The sequence below is a fragment of the Cnephaeus nilssonii genome, assembly GCF_951640355.1.
Source record: "Cnephaeus nilssonii genome assembly, chromosome: 23".
In the NCBI taxonomy this organism is placed as follows: Eukaryota; Metazoa; Chordata; class Mammalia; order Chiroptera; family Vespertilionidae; genus Cnephaeus; species Cnephaeus nilssonii.
The window spans coordinates 19,013,525-19,031,010 of record NC_137094.1 but is presented as its reverse complement, the minus strand read 5'-3'; the positions used below and the strand labels follow the sequence as shown (position 1 = coordinate 19,031,010).

Here is a 17,486-nt window from a genome sequence, read left to right as displayed (position 1 = left end):
GGTGTCGGGGGCTGGGCTCCCTGCGAGGGCTCCAGGGAGGGTCCTTCCTGCCTCTCAGCTTCTGGGGGCTCCTGGCCCCTCTAGCCTGTTCACTCAGCCTCACCCCCTTATCCACGTGCCGATTGGGGTGATCACGTGGAGTTTTAAAGGCCTGCTGAGCCTTACGCCCCCTCTTCATTTAGGATGATGGGATTCGGTGAGGAACCGGGGATCATCCCAAGGTTCTGCGAAGACCTTTTTGCTCAAGTGGCCAAAAACCAGACCCAGGAGGTAGGTGCCGGGGGCCTGCAGGCCTGTGTTAGGCTGGGAGAGCCAGAGCGGGGTGGCCTCAGAGTCGGGCCCCTGCGGAGGCCCCCAGAGGGAGACGGGCCCTCATGTCCCTCGGCGCCGTGGAGGGCGGGCGGGCCTGCAGTCCGTTCCTCCCGGCGGAGGAGGCGGGTGTGCGAGTCTGCTGTGCCCCAGGGAGCCGGGCAGCGCTGTGGGTGTCCCCGCACCCAGCCGGCGGCACAGACTCCGCGAGGACACAGGCCCGAGCGACGGGCGTGAAGCAGAGAGAAGCGGAGACGCTGCTGACGTGGGAGCTGGGAGTTCAGCCCCCTGTCCCTGTGGTCAGAGAGCGGAATGGAGGACGGCCATCAAGTGCTGATACAGGAGACCCTGTCCCAGAAGGAGCAGGGCTGCCGGGAGGGGAGGACCGCGGGAGGGGAGGGGCAGGTCTTCTCAGGGGGCAGCTGGGCTTGTGAAGGACAGTCATCACTGGGGGGGCGGGGCTCCCAGACAGGGGGCGGGGCTCCCCAGGTGGAGGGCGGGGCATCTAGGCAGAGGGCGGGGCACCCCAGATGGAGGGCGGGGCACCCCAGGCAGAGGGCGGGGCTCCCAGACAGAGGGCTGGGCACCCCGGGGGAGGGTGGGGCATCCAGACAGGGCGGGGCTCCCAGGAGAAGGGTGGGGCACCCCAGGCAGAGGGCAGCTGGTGCAGCGATTGGAAAGCGAGGACTTGGGAGCAATGGGGTGTGTAAACTGCTCTGCTCCAAGCCGGAGCCGGAGGGGGGAGGGGGGACGGTGAAGGGTGGAGGGTGGAGGGTGGAGGGGTGCAGTTTGCAGACCACGCGAGGCTTTAGGAGTGAGGTTGCAGCCTGAGCTTCTCTCCTCCCAGGTCAGGTACCACCTGGAAATGAGCTTCTTCGAAGTTTATAACGAAAAAATCCACGACCTGCTGGTGGGCAGAGGGGGCAGCAGGCAGAGGAAGCAGCCGGTAAGAGGACAGCGTTGGTTGCTCGCTCCTGATGTCTGTTTTCATAAATGCCTGTGGTTCCACGCGTTCTCCAGGTGACATGGAGGACTTACATGCTTACTAGAATGCTGCTGTATAATAGCAGGTGCCTGGGAGCTACAGTTTATTGTTATTTAGTAAATAAGCTGAGCATTATCGCCAGTGGAAATTAAGTGAGTTACTAAATTGAACCTTTTTATTTTAAGCAAGTATTGCATAAAAGATGCTTCTTCCAATATATAGTTGGACCACTGAGACACTGAATCCCAAAAAGTCTGTAAAGGTAAAAAGCAGTAGAAGCTCACAAAAATTGTATTGTTATAGCAATGCTCGTCACTGGATTATTTGGCAAATTGATATCCCGTAGACAATATTTCCTGTGAAGTAGGACATTTCATGAATACATAAACTTTTAAAAAATGCTGTTAGAATTTAAAGTTTTTTTTAAAATTTATTTATTTATTTATTAGAATATATTTTTATTGATTTCAGAGAGGAAGGGCGAGGGAGAGAGAGATAGAAACATCAGTGATGAGAGCGATTCACTGATTGGCTGCCTCTTGCACACCCCACACTGGGGATCGAACCATGACCTCTGGTGCTCAGCCACTGAGCCCCAGCAGCCGGGCTTGAGGCGGTGTTAATGCCTCACGGTTTGGTTTCTGTGGGAACCTTGCAATTTATTCCTGGGTGAAGTGAAGACAGATGTTTTGACCTTAAACTTGGAGCGTAGGGAAAAGCCGCTGAGAACTGCCTTTGCACGACCCCCTGCCGTGCCCTGACCGCCACTCCCACTTGCTTCACAGCTGAGGGTCCGGGAGCACCCCGTCTCTGGGCCGTATGTCGAAGCTCTGGCCGTGTAAGTACCGTGGCCGCTGCGTGTGCTCCTGTCTGTACCTTTCCCCGCACCCGTGGGGCCTGGCGCAGACCGTGAATTACACCGAGTGGGACATGCTTGGTGTTCTCCCTCTGTCCCCTCTCCCGCTGCTGTTTGTATCTGCTCCTTACGCCGCCGGGGGAGGAGGTGTGAGATGAGTTCCTGGGAAGAGGTTCGGTTTTTAAAAATACTTTTTATCTGTTTCAGAGGGGAAGGGAGAGGGGAAGAGAGAGAGAGAGAGAGAGAGAGAGAGAGAGAAACATCAGTGATGAGAGAGGATCATGGATCCGCTGCCTCCTGACACTGGGGATCCAGCCCACAGCCCGGGCCTATGCCCTGACCAGGACGGGAACCGTGAATGTTGTCACGGAAACCGGGAATGTTGTCACGTGAAGACCCTCAGGGGCTTCCCTACTTACTGTGCGAGAACAAGAGCGTAACCGACTTTGATCTTTCCCTTCCCACCAGGAACGCTGTCGGTTCTTACTCGGACATCCAGGTAAGAGGGGTGGTACTCACCTTCTCCCCCCGGGATAGTGACTGTGGCCTTGAGCATGTGAGAAGACCCTCCTTAACTGCTGGTCGCAGGAGGGAACGGTTCATCTCGTTCATTTGTCACGAGCACATTGCGTTCGTTGAACTTTATTCAAGAGCATTTCTCTTCTGAACTAAAAATAAGTCACGTCAGCGTAGAGTTATAGAAGTTGCCTTTTAAAGTTATCATTTCCCAGGAGGACCTATGTAAGACAACAACAAAGACTTAAAAAAAAAAGTTATTATTTCCCGACTCAGCTCTCAGAGGTAGACGCAACAGGGCGGCGGGCACACAGGTGACGGCTCGATGAACATGGGTCAGTGGTTTCACTCTATGAACTGACGAGCGTGGGGTCACGGGCGGTGCGGGTGGCCTCGCCCCGTGGCCGCCGCCCGCAGCCTGGCCTCTCCCCCCCCGCAGGGCTGGCTGCAGCTGGGGAGCAAGCAGCGCGCCACGGCGGCCACCGGCATGAACGACAAGAGCTCCCGCTCGCACTCGGTGCTCACGCTGCTGATGACCCGCACCCAGGTGGGTCCCGCGTCCCCTGCTGCTTCTCTCTCCTGTCAGTCAAAGGTCAAAGGACCTGACATCGTTGGGTTTTAGCAAATATAAGACTCAACAACTGAATCAGGTTTGGTGCGTATGGCTGTACGTTTTCCTCACTTTTAAAAACCAATAATATCTGTTACTAATTTACCCCGATGTCATGGGTGTTATATCAACATGTGATCCGTTCTCAGTAATGCCTGGGGATTATCGTACCGTATTTGGGAAATCCCATCGGAAAGTAAAAGGTTTCTTACGATTCAGCTATAGGGCCCGTGGCTCCCATAAAACCGCTCTACCCATTTGGTGACCGGGTTTCAATTGTGTGAGGGTTCCGCCCGAGCGAGTTTACAAGCTCCGCAGCAAGTTCATGCGACCGCCAATCTCTGCAGAGTATTTCTCACGGCTGCCCGACGTCCCGTTGACTAGACTTCCTCCTGTCTTGACCGTTGGACGTTTACGTTGCTTTGGGTCCAAGAGCTGTGTTTGTTTGTTTTTTCATGAGAGAGAGAGAGAGAGAGAGAGATATAAATGTGTTGTCCCACTTGCTGATGCCTTCATTCATTGGTGGGTTCTTGTGTGTGCTCTGATGGAGCCCACAGCCTTGGTGTCTGGGGCGGATGCTCCAACCACCTGAGCTACGGCCAGGGCTCCTCCTGCCGCTTGAAACCCGTTGGTACCTTCACGCTGGGAAAAACAGCACCTCCACCCGTTATTAAGCTTCGCATCTGCTCATGGTTGTTTCCTTAAACGCTGTGGCTTTCTGTCCCTTTCCAGCCGTTTCTTTCATTTTTGGGACAATCCGCGCACGGCTCAGCGTGTTCCCACGATCGCAGGTCCAAGGAGGGGTCGCTCGGCTTCGCAAACCAGCGAGGGGCCTGTGCCCTCCTCACAGCTTCCCCTCCCTCCCGCAGACTCCCCTGGGGGGCGAGTCACCAGGGACTGACGCCCCGAGTCACTTTAACCCCCTTTTGCCGCAGACGGAGCTGGTGGACGGGGAGGAGCACGACCACGCGGTGACCAGCCGCATCAGCCTGGTGGACCTGGCGGGCAGCGAGCGCCAAGGGCCGGCGGGCACCAGCGGGCAGCTGCTGAGGGTGACGGGCCTCGCCCGGGGGGCGGGGTTTGCTCCCAGGGGGAGGGGCTTGTTCCCAGGGGCGGGGCTTGCTCCGGGGGCGGGGCTTGCTCCCCGGGCTTTATGTTTAGGAGGTTACCAGGGAGACGCGCTCAACCACAGCAAGAAACCTCTCCACCCGCAGCTCCGTCTGCACTGCTGGGGTGTCAGAGGCCCCGCTTTTTGGTTGCGGTCACTCTCCAGTAGCGTTAGGAAGTGGGGGTCACGAGACAGCTGGTAGCTTGTGGGAGAGAGGGTGGCGTCGCCCTGTTCTGAGCAGCGGTCTGACCTTCACGCGGGTGTCTCTCGCGCACAGGAAGGCGTGAGCATCAACAAGTCCCTGCTGACCCTGGGCAAGGTCATCTCCGCGCTGGCGGAGCACGGGGGCCGCCGGAGAGCGTTTATTCCGTACCGGGAGTCGGTCCTGACCTGGCAAGTGTCCTTTGAACTTTATTTTTTAAAATTATTTTTAAAAATATATTTTTGTTGATCTCAGAGAGGAAGGGAGAGGGAGGGAGGGAGAGAGAGAAAGAGAAAGATCCATGATGAGAGAGGATCATGCATCGGCTGCCTCCTGCACGTCCCCCACTGGGGATGGAGCCTGCAACCTGGGCCTGTGCCCTGACCAGGAATCGAACCCGGGACCCTGTCCGCTGAGCCGGGGCCCCTGTCGTTTTCAGCATGTGTTGAGCTCCTCCCCGCTCAGTAGGTCGTGGTGGCCCCGGAATCGGGTGACCGAGCGTGGAGTGTCTTCCCCAAGGTGGCTCCGGTGCGGCCGGGGAGAGGAATCCTACGGAACGCCTGGGAGTTGAGCGTGTTTTAGGGCCTGTGCACAGGTTGTTGCTTCTGAAATAGAAACTCAGAGAGAACAGCGTCCATGAGACGGAAGCACAGCTGCAGGCCGGGGAGGGCCCGCGGAGGGAGACCGCGCCCTGTGCCCCGTGCGGTCCGCTCCGTGGGTCCGCCCCGTGCGGTCCGCTCTGTGGGTCCGCCCCGTGCGGTGGGGAGACGGCTGCCGTGGGCAGAGGGGGCCCAGGCGGAGGCTGACCCGCCCCGCCCCCGCAGGCTGCTGAAAGAAAGCCTGGGCGGCAACTCCAAGACGGCCATGATCGCCACGGTGAGCCCGGCGGCCAGCAGCCTGGAGGAGACGCTGAGCACCCTGCGCTACGCCCGCCAGGCGCGCAGCATCGTCAACGTGGCCCGGGTGAACGAGGACACGAGCGCCCAGCTCATCCGCGGTGAGCGCCCGCCCCCTGCGCCGCGGGGCCTCTCCGATGACAGTTTGGGCGACGGACAGACGGACGGACATGTGCGACTTCAGAATTACTTCCGGGGCCTCTTTGTAATGACCTTGGCCGTCACCTGCTGTGGTGGAGGGCAGCGCGGGGGCCGGGAGGGAGCGTGAGCGGTGAGGGGCCGGGAGCAAAGTGCTCGTGTGGACGGCCACCTCCCGGCCTCAGTGCGCGGCCACGGCCACCTCCCGGGCCTCAGTGCTCGTGTGGACGGCCACCTCCCGGGCCTCAGTGCTCGGCCACGGCCACCTCCCGGGCCCGGGCTCGGCCGTGGCAGTAGCAGGAGGGGAGGAGGGGCCGGGGTGGCCTCACAGGGGCGAGCTGCTCTGTCCCGGTCCATCCTCCTGGGTCCCTCACTCAGGCGACCTTTCTCGTGAGAATCACCGTGTGCTTCCAGCGGGCAAACCTTTGCTCTGTGCCGGCAGGTCCTTGTGGGTTTGCCGAGCGCGGTCCCCTGTCCGTCTGTCTGTCCGTCCCAGTGGGATCCGTAGCTCCCCCTCCTCAGGCGTCCCGCTTGGACCACAGGCCATCCTCCCCGGAGGGCAGACTCAGTAACGCAGGGGCGCTTCCGGTCAGGGCCAGGGAGGGAGGCGTGGAGGTTCCGCAGGGGCAGTGGCCTTGGGAAGATTTAAAACTCCCAAGCGCAGCGGGAATCGGAGGGCCTCGCTGACCTCTGGCGGAGGTGATTCTGGATCCATCGTGCGTCTCCTTATAAATATTTAGAACTGAAAGCAGAAATTGAGAAGCTGAAAGCTGCTCACAGAAGCCGCCAGCACATTGACCCCGAGCGGTACCGGCTCTGCCGGCAGGAAATCACATCCCTGCGGATGAGGCTGCACGAGCAGGAGCGAGCCATGGTGGCGATGCAGAGGTGGGGGCCGAGGAGGGGGGGACCCGGGCTGCAGGGCCAGGGACTGCGGGGGCGGGGTCAGATGGGTGGGCGGGGCCTGGACGGTGCAGCCTCGCCCTTCCTGGCCCCGCCCCCCAGGTGTGCAGCTGCCCAGCCCCAGGCCATTTCATTTAATCCCAAGTGGTTTCATAATCTTTGTTTATATATATATTTATATATATATGTAATATATATATATATGTAATGTATGTATGTATATATATATATATATATACTTTTAACTATGAATTCTGTTTGTTTTCGGAAAGAGCGTGGAAAGAAAAATTTGAACAGGCTGAAAAAAGAAAACACCACGAAATCCAGGAGTTACAGGTAGGCGTCAGAGAAGGGCCAGCAAAACGCAGATTAAACTCGGAGCAGGGCTGTCCCTGTAGGAAGCAGGGCCCTAAAGAGGGTCCGTGTCCAGGCGTGTGGAGGTCCGGGTGGCGTTTGGAATGTGAGGGGCATCGGGGCCCCGCTGGGACGTCCCGCGGAGAAATTAACGCCCTTAGCTGAGAGCCAGAAACCTTGCACCGGGACCGCTCACTGCAAGCGCGTCTCCCAGCGCCACGCTGTGGACACGGGTCTCTCCTCCCTCCGGCTCCAGAGAGCGGGAGTCACCTTCCAGGTGGACAGCCGCCTGCCGAACCTGGTCAACCTGAGCGAGGACCCGCAGCTGTCGGAGGCGCTGCTGTACGTGATCCGGGAGGGCACCACCGCGGTCGGGAAGCGCGGCCCCGCCTCCAGCCCCGACATCCAGCTGTCCGGGGCGCTGGTGGCCGACGAGCACTGGTAGGTCAGCCTTCTCCGAAACGAGGGCCCTGGCCGTTGTCTGCGGGTGGCCGACCTGTTCACGGGAGGCACACGCATGCCCTGGATCCTTGGCGTGATCCTTCCAGTGTATCTTACCAGGAGGAGTGTCCCAGGGAGGAAGATGTGCATTGTGGGTATTTTGGTCACAACTGCTTTTGAAACAGTGCCCCTCGGGTGTCCCGTGATCATACAGACTCGTCCCATTTGTGGGGTCATCCTCTCCCCCTTTTCTATCCTGTTAGTCCAAAGACGACTTCGCTCTGGGTTTCTTTCCAGTTCTCTGAATAGAAAGGTGCTTTAAAAAAAATGTATATATTTGTATGGATTTCAGAGAGGAAGGGAGGGGAGAGAGAGAGAGAGACATCAATGATGAGAGAGACTCACGATCAGCTGCCTCCTGCACCCCGGCCCGGCTTTTGCACCGAAACCCAAAGCCTGGTTGGAGGAAGGGAGAGAGTCGTGTTACTGTCCCGCGTTGATCTGCACCTTCACCCCAGAGGCGTGACCCCGACACGACGGCGTGTCCCGTGTCCCCTCTTCCTGCCCCGTCCTCTGTCCGCAGCGGTGACTGTGTCTCCCTCCCCACAGCACCATCAGCAACGTCGACGGGACCGTGAGCATCGCCCCCGTCGGGGAAGCCAGGACATACGTGAACGGGAAACTCGTGTTGGGGCCCACCGTGTTGCACCACGTAAGCGGGCGCCGTGAGGCGGGCGAAGGCGTTTGGCCCTGGGCAGGCCGTTCACGTATCTGCGTTTCGGTTTGAAGACCCCCCTTCCTGTTTGTTCATTCACCGCCTCCTTTGGTGCAAAGACAAGAGCCGTGTGACTGGGGGACCAGGCGAGCTGCCCACAGTCCTCATCATGGTGTCCCCAGGCCTACGGGTGGCGCCCTGGCCCTGCCCTTTGCCCTTTGCCCTTTGAAAAGCTGGTGAATGGACTGGCTGTGCATTGCCCAGGCCCGGACACAGAGAGCACCGTGATGATCATGCCGGGGAGCAGGGGTACGGGCACCCCATGATGCAGGCTCCCTGCCTATGCACCCGAGTGTCGGGGAGGGATTCATGTGAAATTATTATTATTATTTTTTAATATATTTTGATTGACTTCAGAGAGGAAGGGAGAGGGGGAGAGAGAGAAACACCAATGATGAGAGAGAATCATGGATCGGCTGCCTCCTGCACGCCCCCCACTGGGGATCGAGCTGTGACCTCCTGGGTCATAGGGTCGATGCTCTACCACTGAGCCACGCCGGCCAGGCTTTTTCTGGTTGTGTGTGTGTGTGTGTGCGTGTGTGTGTGTGTGTGTATGTGTGTGTGTGCGTGTGTCCGGGTCCGGTCCCTAACGGTGTATGTGCGTGTGTGTGTGTGTCCGGTCCCTAACGGTGTGTGTGTGCGCGCGCGTGTGCATGTGCATGTGTGTGTGTGTGTGTGTGTGTGTGTGTGTGTGTCTGGGTCCGGTCCCTAACGGTGTCTGCCGGGAGAGGCTCCCTGAACGCCCTCATTAAGTCTGCGCTCCGGCTCCTCATTCCGGAAGTCGGCCGCGGCCGCGACGTGTCTCGGGGGCTGTTGTGACACACCCAGGAAGTGACACGTGCAGACGGTTCCGTGCCGTCCTCTGACCCGTGTTTCTCGTTAACAACACCGCCCGTCCTTTGTCGCCGAGCTGGGGTCTGTCCCAGGCGCCTGCTCGGTCCGGACTCCCCGGCAGCGGTCGCTGTGTGTGCTGCAGGGCGACCGCGTGGTGCTCGGGGGAGACCATTACTTCAGGTTTAACCACCCGGCGGAGGTCCGGAGCGGGACGAGGCCGCCCGCGGGAGGCGCCCCGGCCGGCGAGGGCCTGAAGGACTTTGAATTCGCCAAGAACGAGTGGCTTGCGGCCCAGCGATCGCAGTGAGTGTCGTGGGTCTGAAGCAGTGAGTTGGGGGGGAGGGCTGCAGGGGGAGGGGTCCCGGAGGGGAGTTTTGAGGTTGAAGTTTTTGTTTAATGGGAAGCATTTTAACACGATTCAGAGCTGCTGTGGTTATGACCTCTAACCCTGACGCCGTGCACCTGAGACTAAGACAGAATCACGTGGAATGTAAACTGGGATCGACAAAAGCCCGCCCTGTCCGGTGTGGTTCAGGGGGCAGAGCCTCGGCCTGCGGACTGAGGGTCCCGGGTTCAATTCCTGGTCAAGGGCACGTGCCTCGGTTGCCCCGCGGGTATTCCGTGCCTGACGCTGCCCCGCGGGGGTTCCGTGCCTGACGCTGCCCCGCGGGGGTTCCGTGCCTGACGCTGCCCCGCGGGGGTCGGTGCTTCGCAGGCTGGAGGCGGAGATCCAGGAGGCGCAGCTGAGGGCGAAGCAGGAGATGCTGCAGGGCATCCAGGTCGCCAAGGAGGTGGCGGAGCAGGAGCTGTGCTGTCAGAGAGCCGCCTTCGAGGGCAGGATCGAGGCCCTGCAGGCCGAGCTGGTACGGGCGGGCCGGCCTCCCCATCCCCCGCCCCGAGTCCTTTCCTGGACGGTGCTGTGGACTGGTGGCTGCGGGGACCAGACCAGGAGCCCCTCTGGGCCGAGTGTTGGCTCTGGTCCGCCCCCTGCTGGGCGCTCCCGGGAGCCTCCCTGGCCACCTGCTGATCTGAACACTGCTGTTCGAAGCACCCAGTGCCGCCCTCCTGAGGGGCTGGGTCATCGATGGGGAGGTCACGGGGTCCCCCAGCCGCCTGAGCCTGGCTCCCGGGCCGGTGAGGCAGGGGCGCTCCGGGCCAGGTCTTCTCCCAGCGCGTCCGGCTCCTGCTCCGGTGAAAGGCGGGCCCTTCTGAGCGTCCAGGGAGCTTGGAGAAGTGCTTGTACGTTTGCTCTGGTTATTTATTTATTACTTGTTTATTGTTGTTCTTTAAAGAAAGAAGAGTCTCAGCAGAAGAAGCTGCAGGAGGTGAGTAACCAGAAGGCACACCTCCGGATCGAGGAGCTGGAGAGGGCGAAGCAGCGGCTGGAGCAGGAGGTGCAGGCCAACCGGAGGCGCCTGCAGCTGGAGCAGCTGGCGGCCCAGCAGGTGACTCCCCCAGCTGAGCGCGGGGCTGTGGGTGGAGAAGCAGGGCTGGTGGGGAGAAGCCGGGCTGGCGGGGAGAAGCGGGGCTGTGGGTGGAGAAGCCGGGCTGTGGGTGGAGAAGCGGGGATGTGGGTGGAGAAGCCGGGCTGGCGGGGAGAAGCCGGGCTGGCGGGGAGAAGCGGGGCTGGCGGGGAGAAGCCGGGCTGGCGGGGAGAAGCCGGGCTGTGGGTGGAGAAGCGGGGATGTGGGTGGAGAAGCCGGGCTGGCGGGGAGAAGCCGGGCTGGCGGGGAGAAGCGGGGCTGTGGGTGGAGAAGCCGGGCTGGCGGGGAGAAGCCGGGCTGGCGGGGAGAAGCGGGGCTGTGGGTGGAGAAGCCGGGCTGGCGGGGAGAAGCCGGGCTGGCGGGGAGAAGCGGGGCTGTGGGTGGAGAAGCCGGGCTGGCGGGGAGAAGCCGGGCTTAACGTCACAGCGTCACTCTCAGGGCTGTTCTCTTTCTCTTTTCCAAGACTGTGGTGGGGGTGGTGGTGGGAGCAAACACCCAGTGGCCCCAAGTGTGGACACGGCGGTCATTCCTCAGGGGTCAGCTCTAGGACACCGAGGGCCCAAACCTGAGAGTTTTAGGAGAAAAGGCGGAACTGCTTAAATCATTAGTCGGCGGTCACGGGCTGATCTGTGTCCAGTGAGGTTTTCAAAGGTCATTGGACGTGGGCTGCTTTGAGCGCTGTTTTTTTGTTGTTTGTTTTTTAACTTCCTGTCAGTGGAAAGAGAGAGTCGTCTCTGTCATCAGACGTCCTGGTGACGTTTTTATGGAAGGAAGGGATTCCATAGAGACGTTTTGTAAATTCCCGGTAGCTTCCTGTGCTGACTGGCACACGCCCCGTAAGCTGAGCTGTGATGGCAGCCTGTTCCGCGGCCCACCCGCTCCGTAACCTCTCTCCCACATGCACACGCGTGGTCCCGCGATGCACGGCCCAGGCGCTGGAAGACCACAGCGTCCGCCACACGAGGATCCTGGAGGCTCTGGAAGCCGAGAAGCAAAAAATCGCTCAAGAGGTGCAGGCGCTGCAGCAGAGCCAGGGCGGCCGGGACAGGGCGCCCCCGGGTGAGTGCGGCCGGCGTCAGCTTCCTGGCCCCTCGGTGCCTGCAGCTGTGCACGCAGCACGCCACCCTCACCCTGTGACGCGGGGTTAAAGCCGCTCATCTTATTTTATGTTTTTAGAGAGAATGGAAGGGAGGGAGGGAGACAGGGAGAGAAACATCGATGTGAGAGAGACACATCGATTGGTTGCTCCCACACATGCCACGACCAGGTCTGGGGATCGAACCTGCAACCAGGTACATGCCCTTGACCCGGAATTGAACCCATGACCCTTTGGTGGGAGGATCGACATTCTAACCACTGAGCATCACTGCCAGGGCTAAATCATGAAGCGAATGACTTTCCCAGGCCTGTCCTTCCCCGGGGGGTATTGCTAGAGTGTGCGTTGCATGTGTGTGTGTGTATGTGTGTATGCGTGTGGTGTGTCTGTGTGCATGTGTGTGTGTGTGTGCTGACTATCCCATGTGCTCACTTCCAGTCCCGAAGAGCTCTGTGTGTGTGTGTGTATGTGTGTGTGTGCTGACTCTCCCGTGTACTTGCTTCCAGTCCCAATGAGCTGTGCACGCCTGTGTGTGCGTGTGCGTCTGTATGCATGCATGTGTGCGTGCGCGCGCGTGTGCACTGACTCCCCCGTGTGCTCGCTTCCAGGCCCGACGAGCTGTGCGTGTGTGTGTGGGTCTGTGTGCATGCATGTGTGTGTGTGCATGCATGTGTGTGTGCACTGACTCCCCCGTGTGCTCGCTTCCAGGCCCGACGAGCTGTGCGTGTGTGTGTGGGTCTGTGTGCATGCATGTGTGTGCACTGACTCCCCCGTGTGCTCGCTTCCAGTCCTGATGAGCTGTGTGTGTGTGTGTGGGTCTGTGTGCATGCATGTGTGTGTGTGCGCGTGTGCACTGACTCTCCCGTGTGCTCGCTTCCAGTCCCAACGAGCTGTGCGTGTGTGTGTGGGTCTGTGTGCATGCATGTGTGTGTGCACTGACTCCCCCGTGTGCTCGCTTCCAGGCCCGACGAGCTGGGGCTCCCTGAAGCTCTCGCTCATGATCCAGGAGGCCAACGCCCTCAGCGGCCGCGCTCAGAGGCAGTACGTGTTTGGCAGGTGCGTCCTTGGTGGGCGGGCTGGAAAGCAGCCCTCCGTTTAAAGCAGCTTCCCTCCGCAGCCCTTCCCAGGAACTAGGACCGTTGTTTTCGTTTCTCTGAAGACGGCACGCCCTGCACACGGTTGTCACCGTCACAAACACGCCTCACCCGGGCGGAGTTCCTCCCGGGCCCAGTGCGTGAGGAAGTGCCTCAGGCTCAGAAAGCTCTACGTGTACGTGACGGGCACGTGTGTCTTAAGATGACGTTTCCCTCTGGTGTGTTTCAGACACGAGGTGCCGGACAGAGGGGGTGGCCCCGGCCCCCGGGTCCGGGTGCGGAACCTGCGGCTCGGCGTGTCCACGCTGTGGAGCCTGGAGAAGTTTGAGTCCAAGCTGGCCGCCCTGAAGGAGCTCGATGAGGTGCACATGCTATGACTCTCTCTACACTCTTTTAGAAAATATATGTTTATTGATTTCAGAGAGGAAGGGAGAGGGGGAGAGAGAGAAACATCCATGATGAGAGAATCATGGATCGGCTGCCTCCTGCACGCCCCCCACTAGGGATCGAGCCCACAACCCATGCAGGAAATCGAACCGTGACCTCCTGGTTCATAGGTCAACGCTCAACGACTGAGCCACGCCGGCCGGGCCATACTTGTTTTTAATATCTTACTTCCTGTCTTCTAAAATCATACCCCACATAGGACTTTTTTTAATCACACTTTGATATTCTCACAATTTGCTTACCAGAAATAGTGCCACCCACCCATTTCAGCAGTTTGCTTTCATTGGTGTTTAGTAACCGGTGAGTCGCAGGGTTTGACTCTGTTTCCTTGCGGGAAGAGTGTGTGGTCATCCTAGGAAATCAACGTGAAACAAAGGAAAGCCCCCGAGAGTGAGCGCCATCGTGGACGAGTCGAGATCAGGGCACGCGGGCGCCGGTTCTCCGGGAAGGGGAACCCGGGATTCGAGGCGAGGGCGGCATCAAAACAAAGACGACAAGGCCCTTTAAGATCGCGTTACACGTGAAGCTGTGCCGATAAGCGTGGTCATTTTCCAGGAGGAAAGGGCTTTCTAGTAAAAGAAGAATTATGGAAGCTGAGTGAGGAGCCAGCAACCCACCGGGAAGTTAGTCAACAAGCTAGCCGCACCTCAAAGAATAAAAGTAAAGGGGGGGGGGGGGGGGGCAAAAAGAGGTGCGGATCCCAGTCGGTTTCGTGAGGAAGCGCTTTCGAACCTCCAGACAGACAAATCCCGTGAACGGTCCCAGAGCTTCGAGAAAGTCAGGCGTCCCAGCCGCCTTCCGACGCCAGAACAATTGATTAAGATCAACCGAAAGCCACAAAACCGGAAAAGATGACTCAGAAGAGAACCACAAGCCCATCTCCGTGCGATCGCAGCTATGAGAATCCCGGATGTAGTGCCGATGAGTCAAACCCACACGATGTTCAGAGAGCCCTCGCTCCGGGACCAGGGGGGTCAGGTCCGGGGCCACGGGCGTGTTCATCACAGAGGACCCGCCGCCGGGAGGAGTCGGACCAGCGCGCCGACGGGTTCTCTCGGCGGGACGGGCTGCGAGGGGTCCTGCTTTCTCTGTGTTGATACGTGTTAGTAACTTCCAAATTTCCTACGTGGATGTGAACCGCGTCTGTCATCAGGCCACCAGTGACCGCACGGAGGTCATTCGATCCTTCTTACCTCGACGCGGCCGTTAAAACCTGGGAGGGGAGTTGCCCTTATTATTGAACTTCCTCTTTTCAACTGTTCACCGCATGGCTATTTTAAAAAAATATATAGTTATTGATTTCAGAGAGGAAGGGAGAGAGAGAGAGAGAAACATCAATGATGAGAGAGAACCATGGATCGGCTGTCTCCTGCACACCCCACACTGGGGATCGAGCCCGCAACCCGGGCCTGTGCCCTGACCTGGAATCGAACCGTGACCTGGTTCATAGGTCGACGCTCAACCACTGAATCATGCGGCCGGGTGACCCTGCAGTGTTCTTGACTCATTCCTCCGTATAATTGTACTGTTTCTGAACCAGGTGCTCTGTAGCGTGTTGTTAGAACGTGGTTAATGGAGTTGATCAGAATGTTCCACGAGTCAGTGGTTGAGTCTTAACATCCGACTCCATTTCTCCCCCGAGGGTTTCCTCTTGCGTGTTTCTCCTCTCGTCCACGTCCGAGTCCTCACGGGACCCTGTCGCTTTCACTAGCAGGTCTCGTTTCACCTCATTCCCAGCCCCACGTGCTCGATTTTCTATTTCACCAGGAATGTGATTTTTTTTAGACTTCTGTCAGATGATCTGTAAGCTTGCTAACTTTCATTAAAATGTAACCACGACCCTTGCCGGTGTGGCTCAGTGGATAGAGCGTTGGACTGAAGGGCCCTGGGTTCGATTCCGGTCAAGGGCACACCACCCGGGTTGTGGGCTCGATTCCCAGTGGGAGGTGTGCAGGAGGCAGCCGATCAGATGATTCTCTCTCATCGTGGATGTTTCTATCTCTCTCCCTCTCCCTTCCTCTCTGAAATCAATAAAAATATATATTAAGAAAATAATAATAAAAAGTAAAATGTAACCACGTATTTAAGTTCATAACCAACAGAAGCCATCTGTTGTATTTTCCCCAGAGTAACTGCAAGTGCGAGGACCTCTTCTGTGACCCCGAGGACGAGTGGGAGCCCGACCTCACGGACGCGCCCGTCTCCTCGTTCTCCAGGAGGAGGTAGGCCGCGTGTTCCGGGCTGGCTGGCTCCCGGTGCACGTCTGTATCGCGTCCTTATTTGTCATTTTATTTTATTTTATTTTATTTTATTTTATTTTATTTTATTTTATTTCATTTATTTATTTATTTATTTATTTATTTATTTATTTATTTATTTATATTTTTTTGGTTCAGTCCTCACCCGAGGATATTTTTCCTGTTGGTTTTCAGAGAGTAGAAGGGAGGAGGAGAGAGACACGGAGAGAGAAGCATCGATGTGAGAGAGACACATTGATGGGTTGCCTCCCACGTGAGCCCTGACCAGGGCCCGGGAGCCCGCAAGGTACGTGCAGGCACGTGCCCTTGACTGGAATCGAACCCGAGACCCTGCCGTCCGCGGGCCGACGCTCTATCCACTGGGCCACACCGGCCGGGGCTCATGTCCTCATTGTCAGAGAAGTCTGTAGCCTGATGAGTGTCGGTGATTCTCGCTGCCTTCCTGCCGACCGGCAGGTTAACAGTGAGGGAATCCAGGGAAGTCTCCGTTGTTGCTGAAAAATCAACGCCTCGCGCACTGTGCCCGAAGGCCTGGGAATGAGGGGCCCGCTCGGCGGGTGCTCCCGAGAGCCTCTGTGATTTAAAGGGAGCGTGTAGGAAATGAGCTGCTCCGCCCTCCCGCCCCCGTGGTCCCCCTGCGCCCGGCTCCGCACGCTGGGGGCCCCGTCTCCCTCCCTGGCACGTCCAGCGGGCGGAGCCCGGAGCCCGCGCCCGGCGTGCTCCTCTGCGTGCCAGGCCCGTCCCGGTCACTGCGTGACCTTGTGCTCGGACGCCCCTGGGACGGGGACCCTCCCTCGGGGGCCCAGGGCTCAGGCCGGGATGGAGCCTGGGGGTGAACCATGTGCTCGCGGGCGGGTCGCCGACCTCCTCCCGCTGGCCCCGCAGGAGCAGGAGTCTGGCGAAGAACCGCAGGGTCTCCGGCTACTTGCACGACATCCAGGCCCACGCGGCTCCGCGTCCGCACTCCTCTCGCTCGGCAGGTGGGTGCTCGTCCGCCGGGTGACCCCTGTGACCCGGGGCCGGGGGAGAGGGACGCGCTCGGGGCGCGGCCGGGGGCCTGTGGTGCCGGCTCCGGGCTGAGGGCCGTCTCCCGTCGGGACAGGCGCGGGGGAGAAGCCCGGCTCCCTGGGCTCCAGCTCCGCGGAGTCCGCCCTCCCCGGGATCTGCAGAGAGCTCATCGGCTCGGCCCTGGCCGTCCTCGGGCGGGGCGGCGAGGAGGAGACGGTGGCGGACGGCCTGGTGGACGGTCTCCTGCGGGTGCACGGGGGGCTGCTGGCCATCTCCCGGGCCCACGCCGCCCAGGACAAGGACAGCCCCGACGGCCGTAAGCAGCCCCCCCCCCCCCCCGCCCCCGCGGTCCTCCCCTGCGCGGGCGCGTCCCGGCGGCGGGTGAAGGTCCTGGGAGAGGCCCCTTCCCGTCATTTCCTCCCTCAGTGTTCGCTGCGGACCGCGCGGCCCAGGCGCGGGCGGTGCAGGTGGCCTGCGCCTTCGGGCAGCTCGCGGTGCTGGCCCCGCACTGGCCGGGGGACGCCCCGCCCGGGCCCCCCGCGGCACGGCTGGGAGAGGAGCTGCGGCAGGAGGTGGAGAAGCTGGGCAGCTACTTACAGGTGTTCCTGCAGGTCAGTCCGTGTGCTGAGGACCGTGGGCGGGAGGCGTGTGTTCCGTGTTTGCCGACCTCGTCCCGTGGGCAGGGCTGGGGCTGAGCTGGAGACCAGGACCTGCGGGTGGACTCGGGCCTGAGCTTGGAGAGGGCGCGGCTGAGGCTGGTCTGCGGCAGAGAGAGAGAGAGAGAGAGAGAGGGAGAGAGAGGCCGTCTGGCTCTCAGGTGTTAGAGGCGGCCCAGCGGCCGTAAGAGACCAAACCCGACCCTCTGTTGCCCTTACGGGAGCCTGCTGGGCGGCTGTCGGGGCCGGAAAAGTTCAAGGGTAAAGAGCCTCCGTGTCTCCTCTCTCGTCACCCGTGTGCGACCCCAGAGGCCGCCGTGTCCTGGTCCCCTGTCCCGGGGGGGCGGGGGGCGCCGTGTCTCTGGCTCCGAGATGGAGGCGCTGCTGTTTCGGGGCGCAGAGCGTATTTCCCTCCCCGTCCTCCGCCTCCCGCTCCCGCACCTCGCGCATCTGATAAAGGGGCTCCCGCTCCCGCACCTCGCGCATCTGATAAAGGGGCTCCCGCTCCCGCACCTC

At 59.9% G+C, this 17,486-nt stretch overlaps 1 protein-coding gene across 5 annotated transcripts in view; it reads left to right on the top strand.

Moving 5' to 3' along the window:
• Positions 1 to 17,486, top strand: part of KIF14 (kinesin family member 14) — a 76,930-nt gene that overhangs the window by 6,326 nt on the left and 53,118 nt on the right. For all 5 annotated transcript variants that reach the window (XR_013813095.1, XR_013813096.1, XM_079763514.1 and 2 more), the window contains exons 4-25: positions 183 to 270; positions 1,157 to 1,255; positions 2,080 to 2,132; positions 2,619 to 2,649; positions 3,106 to 3,213; positions 4,212 to 4,328; positions 4,662 to 4,777; positions 5,411 to 5,583; positions 6,361 to 6,508; positions 6,796 to 6,859; positions 7,134 to 7,318; positions 7,928 to 8,030; positions 9,070 to 9,230; positions 9,643 to 9,790; positions 10,220 to 10,372; positions 11,344 to 11,470; positions 12,470 to 12,563; positions 12,831 to 12,963; positions 15,176 to 15,270; positions 16,192 to 16,286; positions 16,409 to 16,630; positions 16,741 to 16,925. Coding sequence is in view for 3 of the 5 variants with exons in the window: in XM_079763514.1 (XP_079619640.1) it covers positions 183 to 270; positions 1,157 to 1,255; positions 2,080 to 2,132; positions 2,619 to 2,649; positions 3,106 to 3,213; positions 4,212 to 4,328; positions 4,662 to 4,777; positions 5,411 to 5,583; positions 6,361 to 6,508; positions 6,796 to 6,859; positions 7,134 to 7,318; positions 7,928 to 8,030; positions 9,070 to 9,230; positions 9,643 to 9,790; positions 10,220 to 10,372; positions 11,344 to 11,470; positions 12,470 to 12,563; positions 12,831 to 12,963; positions 15,176 to 15,270; positions 16,192 to 16,286; positions 16,409 to 16,630; positions 16,741 to 16,925 (2,698 nt within the window). In the remaining 2 variants the exon portion in view is untranslated. The remainder of the gene's footprint in view (positions 1 to 182; positions 271 to 1,156; positions 1,256 to 2,079; positions 2,133 to 2,618; positions 2,650 to 3,105; positions 3,214 to 4,211; positions 4,329 to 4,661; positions 4,778 to 5,410; positions 5,584 to 6,360; positions 6,509 to 6,795; positions 6,860 to 7,133; positions 7,319 to 7,927; positions 8,031 to 9,069; positions 9,231 to 9,642; positions 9,791 to 10,219; positions 10,373 to 11,343; positions 11,471 to 12,469; positions 12,564 to 12,830; positions 12,964 to 15,175; positions 15,271 to 16,191; positions 16,287 to 16,408; positions 16,631 to 16,740; positions 16,926 to 17,486) is intronic.